This window comes from Macrobrachium nipponense, chromosome 18 (assembly GCF_015104395.2).
Source record: "Macrobrachium nipponense isolate FS-2020 chromosome 18, ASM1510439v2, whole genome shotgun sequence".
Taxonomy (NCBI): Eukaryota; Metazoa; Arthropoda; class Malacostraca; order Decapoda; family Palaemonidae; genus Macrobrachium; species Macrobrachium nipponense.
The window spans coordinates 62,697,080-62,703,237 of record NC_087211.1 but is presented as its reverse complement, the minus strand read 5'-3'; the positions used below and the strand labels follow the sequence as shown (position 1 = coordinate 62,703,237).

Below are 6,158 nucleotides of genomic sequence, written 5' to 3'. Positions count from 1 at the left end.
CCTCGTTCGGGGGCGTTGACTTCCGTGGAGTTGTTGTGATCGGTGGTGTCATTGTTGGTGGCAGGTTTTCTCATACTCGTAGAAAGGAGAAATTCTTCCTGCGTTGTATTCAGTGTAAGTTTTATATGCTGGATGAGAAGCGCCTCCAGCAGGTGCAACCGACGGGCATCAGGGGCCTTCCCGATGATCTTCGTGTTCTGTATGATGACATCCTGGGAGATGGCCTCTTGATGTTTGGTGCGGGCATGATTCTTGATCGCCCCCTCTTGGGCGTGGCATGAGTCTCTTCGACAGGCGCATGGTAGTCATACCTACGTAGGCGTCACTGCATTCGCGGACTGAACATTTATACTGGTACACTACATGCGTCTGCTTCAGGGGGTCTCGTACATGTAGAGAGGGGTTATTTTTCATAATAAGGTCGCTCGTCCTCCAGTTCTGGTAATATATGATTAAGTCGATATTTTTGGTGTCGTCGGTCGGGGATACATTTTCAGAAATAATTTTCTAAATGGAGTCCTCTTCTTCACGATAATGGGAACTCATGAAGGCTTTGTAGTACAGCATGATATTATTCTAGGGGTGGGACTGCGGACTCTCACTACCGTACCATTTCTCCATGGCTATGCGGACTTCCATTCTGATTAATTTATTTGAGTACCCATTATTCACAAATACTTGGGAGGCGCGGTCGAGTTCCTGGTGAGTATCCTGCCAGGTCGAGCAGTGGGAGAGGGATCCCCTGATGAAGGCCCTGATGGTGGTGCCGTTGAAGCAAAGTCCTAGATTTGTGTTCTTTGTGTAGATGGAAGTACAGAGACCATCTTCCGTCTTGCTTACAAGGAAGTCGAGGAAGGGGAGCCGATCGTCGGAGCTGTGTTCAACTGTGTAATTCAGCCCGCTTGACAGAGGGCTTCTACCTCATCCTCAGCGTCGACTTGCACAAAGATGTCGTCAATATAACGTCCATATCTGCTGGGTTGCAGCATCCTGGTGAAGATCTGTTTCTCCACGGTGCCCACATAAAAGTTAGCGAAGAGGACCCACAGTGGAGAGCCCATCGCCACGCTGTCCTTCTGGCGGAACATATGGCCACGGTGGGTGGAGAAAGGGGCCTACTTCGTGCAGATCTCCAGCAGCGTACAGAGCGAGGCTTCAGCTATGTCGACTGATTCCTGTAGACATGATCAAGGATTATATCTATGGTTTCGTCGACAGACACGTTCATAAATAGGGACTCCACGTCCAACGAGGCAATAATCCCGGTGCCAGGGGCGTCCTTGATGGCTTCTAAGAATTCTGCCGAGGACTGCAGGCTGTACCGACTCGGGATGTATGGGGTCAAAATTTGGTTAAGGCTTTTAGCCAAGGCGTACGTCGGGGCGGGGGTTTGGCTGATGACCGGCCAGAGGGGGTTTCCTTGTTTGTGGGTTTTTACATTAACATATAAATAACCCAGGCTGCAGTCTCCTTGTATGGGCGGGAGGTGCACAGTGTTTGTCGCAGCATTCACTGCGCTGATGACTCTGTTAGCTTCCCTCTTGATGTCGTCTGTCGGGTTCCTCGTCAGGCACTCGATACTTGCTCTCGTCAGACAAAATAGCATCCAGCTTCTCATGATATCCACAGTATCAATCAAGACGAAGGCTGCTGTCTTGTCTGCATGTCGCACTGTGATGTTCACTTTCTCCTTCAGTTCCTTTGCTGCTATCTTCATCTCCTTGGTGAGGATCCCGCTGGAGTGCGAGCCCCTCTCTGTAAGGGCTTCAGCAAGTAGGAGGGGCTGAAGGGCGTCGGTAGTTCTCATGATGCTCTGGGCTTCGAGTTGCTGGATGGAGTCTAGGAGCAACTCAATTTCGAGTCTCTTGTCATGAGGCCTGGGTCTCGAAATGAAGTGGCAATTAAGACCCAGCTTCAGAAGGGCGTCCTGATCGGGGGTGGGGTCCTAATCAGTAAGGTTAATGTATCCTTGGGTTCGTTCAGGGACGCGGACTTTGCCACCATTCAGGGAGATGAGCTTGCGCAGGGCACCTCTCATCTGCTGCTTCATGTCGTCCTCTTGAAGGCGGACGAGGCATCTCTCGATGTTCCCAGGGTATGTTGGTTCCCCTCCTGCGGTGTTGTCTTCTTCAGTGGGTGTGTCACGATCACGATTATCAAATTCGGTGTCGTCCAGTCCATGATTACCTTCTTCTCGAAGGGCACCAGGACGTGCTGCTTTAGGTTCCTCTCCTACTCCACTGGTGCCGGGGCTGCTTCTCCCTCTCTCCCATCCTGCCGCAGTCTCTTGGTCTCGTTCTGAAGGGCACGCAGTTTGGTAGTATTGATCACTATTTGCTGCTGTAGGAGGGATTTTATAAAGCTCCTGGTGCCCCAGAACGAGGTACCCCTGCAGCCGAGGGAAATCAAATTAGCCGTGACGTCCCACAGTGTAGCACAATCCCCATCAACGTCTAGACGGCTGCAGGATCTGCAGCTTCGCAACCATCGGCTCGGAGAAAGTGGCTTGAGACCTGGCTCAAGCCACCAATGAAAACGGAGACTCACCGCCACCAGCCAATAGGAAATCAGCATGGGGAACCTGCTGTCAACCCCAAATTTAAGGAGGACGGACACCACACCAAGATCAGTCCAACCTCAGCTTCCTAGCCCGAGGATGTCTGGCAGCTCCAGACGAGAGCTTGCTTTAAGGAAGAGAGAGAGAGAGAGAGAGAGAGAGAGAGAGAGAGAGAAAATCGTTAATGACTTTGATGACTATGGTATCATAGTTTATCTGTAAAATTCAAATATATACACCTGTTTTGACACTGTATTTGATCATGACCTCTATAGGCGCTCTACTAGCCTGTTTAAGTAGCACGGAAAAAGCCGCTATTCGGAAAATAGGAAAGAATCTCTACAAGTGTAACGCTGCTGAAGTAGCCATTACTTTTAATAAAGTATGCTTGAGAGAGGGTCTGCTTCCTAAGTGCTATTATTATTATAATTATTATTATTATTATTATTATTATTATTATTATTATTATTATTATTATTATTATTATTATTATTATTATTATTATTATTAAGACATCAAAATCATCATTATGCAAATCATCATTAAAATATTCTTTTTATCCTCGTGTAACAGAGTGTAATCAGGCCTTTTACTCGTTAAACTTTGCTTTCAGGGCGCTCAATAATTTGTTTTTTGGTCAATTCTCCCAGCGCTAAATTCGAGTCAGTGCCATATGACCAGTGATCTGAACAGAGTCCTTTTAATGAGATGCTGTGAAAGGGGCTGTTTATGATAAGAGGAACCCAGAGTGGGAATAAACAAATAATTCAAGCATATGCTATATGTCCGTCAAACACTCCTTTTACTGTTGGTACTACTCAACCTCAGCAGTGAACTACAACCCTAGTCTCATCTCATAAAACGTGATAAGAATTGAGCAAATAACACTATTCATATAAAACAGTCCTTTAAGTATTCCTTTGTGTTTTTTACTATATATTCCTTATTGAAGAATAAAGAGTGTTGTTGTAATGATCGTCAATAATTTACGAAGAACAAAGGAAAATATATTACTGATTAATGAACTCTCTTGGTAATTAGAGGACACGAATGCTCTTTGTCTTTCTCTCAGGTTAATACTCATTAAATCTAATTAGCGGTTTCAATGAGCGTTCTTAGTGATTAAAAGCCCAGTTCTTTTTATGAGTGGAAAATAAAGTCCCTGTTTACCTTGTGAGGTTCTTTGGAAGTTGAAGGTATAATGGAAATAATGAAACAATAAACGCTCAAATAACAGAAGGGATAAGAATGGCAGAAAGTAATGAATAGAAATAAGGAACAAGAATGATTGATGTATGAAATGTAGTCTGTCAAGCCAACCACTGGACACTATCGGCCATTCGGAGCACAAGGCAGTGAAAAGAGGGAGCTGAAGAGGTTGGACAGCAAGATACAGAGATCTAGATAGAAAAATCTTGGAATGTTTATTTACCTTATTTATTTCTGAAAATCATACAATTTTTTTTCAGTAATTTTCTGTCATGGAAGATAAAAAGGCAAGCGGGATAAGATAGTTCAGATCAATTAAATGAAACCTCACAACCTTAATCTCGGATAATTGTTTGATAAAGCTGATGCCATAGCAGAACGACCAGAAAGAATCCTCCGAATTTTTCCATTTCTTAAAAAAAAATGGTTGTAAAGCCAGTCTAATGTCTTTAATTATTGTTTTTGCGAGAAAACGAATATTTACATATTCTTCTCACAAAAACGCTTCTCAATGCTAACGTAAAGTGGAAGTCTCGCTCAACTTAATTGTAAGAGGACTCGGCCTCGTCTTTCATTAGGGATATGTTTCTTCTCACTGGAGATTACGAGACATTTACGCAAACAACTACATACGAGTACTTTAATTCCACAGGTCATTAAAAACACGATTATTATTATTATTAGATGAAAGCAAACACATAGAGGTTAAAAATTCTAGTGGACTTTCAAAACGTGATAATTATTTTAGCAATATAAGCCTCGTGAGGTGATAAAGTCACTCCTGTCTTATACTGGCCGAGAATTCAATGGAAGATGAAATTGGAATGAATTGAAATTAAAGAGGATAGACAGTTGTTTGGGAAGAGCCCAAAGGGAATGAGTAATTAACTGGTTGGTTGGCTAACTTAAATCAAACCAGCCTTATGCCATCATCGGCCCTGTTCAAAAAGTTGCCCGTAAGTGGGTTAAGGTGTCCGAGGGAAAAAGAAGTCTGGCGTGGACTTCTAGACTCAGTCCACCGACAAAAACATTTGGTAAGAAGTCATGGGACACCAGCCAAGTCTAGAATAGATTCGTAAAAAGTCCACAGGAATGAAGAGTAAAACATATCAAAGCTTGTGTGAAAGAAGAGCAATAAGTCTCAATGCTCCTCGCCAAGATATATCCTCGTATATTAAATTTAAACACCGACGCATTAGTATTTTGTCACTTATGTTTATCCAAGCAGCCAATATTGGTGGATAAGGGAAAGCTAAACGTAATCGTGTGACACATGCTTAACGAACACCGGCTCCTCACACCCAACCCCCCCCCCCCAAAAAAAAAAAAGGAGGGGAGCCACCCAACACCTTCAATACGAGAATGTGTATATTCAGCTCCGGACCAGTGCATGACATGTATGAAAATGTCCAGTTAGTTAGGGCCGAATTTTTTTTCCTTTTTTTTTTTGTCGCTGCCTGAAAGATTGGTGGAGCAAACGGTTGTGGGTAAAAAAAGAAAAAGAAAATATATATATATATATATATATATATATATATATATATATAATATATATAAATAACAAAATGACGGGAAATTGTAAGATATATATATATATATATATATATATATATATATATATATATATATATATATATATATATATATATAATATATATATATATATATATATATATATATATATATATATATATTATATATATATATATATATATATATATATATATATATATATATATATATATATAGTGGATGTGTGGGTGTATGAGAAATGTACATATTCAAACATTTATAATACTTGCCACAACATGACCATAACCCGTATGTTGGGCGATAACAAATGGGTAACGAACGGTTATACGCCCAATCTCGCTTGTCAATGGGGAGCTCATTTTCCCAAAGGAAAATACCAAACATTAAAGTTAATAAGATACTTTTTCCAAGTGAAGGGACAGAATCTCACGATAACTGGATGTTCACATTTTTCTAACTGATTTGATTGGTCTCTAAAAACACCATATAATAAAGATATAGAAAATTAAATTTCTTTCGCTAAGCATGAGCGCCGAAATTTTCAAGTGTGTATTGTAACCCTACCAGTGCAATCTGGCACAATACCTCTTTGAGAGTAAACCATGGAATGATTTCTACACTCGTCTATGGTTTAGGATATTGCTAAAAATGTATATTTCCATTCAAAATGTCCAATATTAATACAAAGAAGGGAACTACATATTTCCGAACTGTCTTTGTAAAATCTGATGATCATGTATGTTTTACCTTCGCGATAGGTACAGCTCAAACCTTACCAGTTAGAAATATTTTTAAGAAAATAAAAGAAAAAACTTGCATGCATATATATCTGAAATTTAACATTAAACATCCAAGTTAA

The 6,158-nt window shown here is 41.1% G+C and overlaps 1 protein-coding gene across 1 annotated transcript; it reads right to left on the bottom strand.

Annotated features, from left to right (window-relative positions):
* Window positions 1-1,159: 1,159 nt before the first annotated feature.
* On the bottom strand, window positions 1,160-1,807 carry LOC135196613 (uncharacterized). Its single transcript, XM_064223454.1, has one exon. The coding sequence runs from the start codon at window positions 1,805-1,807 to the stop codon at window positions 1,160-1,162; it is 648 nt and encodes a 215-aa protein (XP_064079524.1).
* Window positions 1,808-6,158: the final 4,351 nt, after the last annotated feature.

What these genes read in the sequence shown, in the direction of transcription:
- LOC135196613 (XM_064223454.1), bottom strand. Translation starts at nt 1,807, where the DNA reads ATGAGAACTACCGACGCCCTTCAGCCCCTCCTACTTGCTGAAGCCCTT.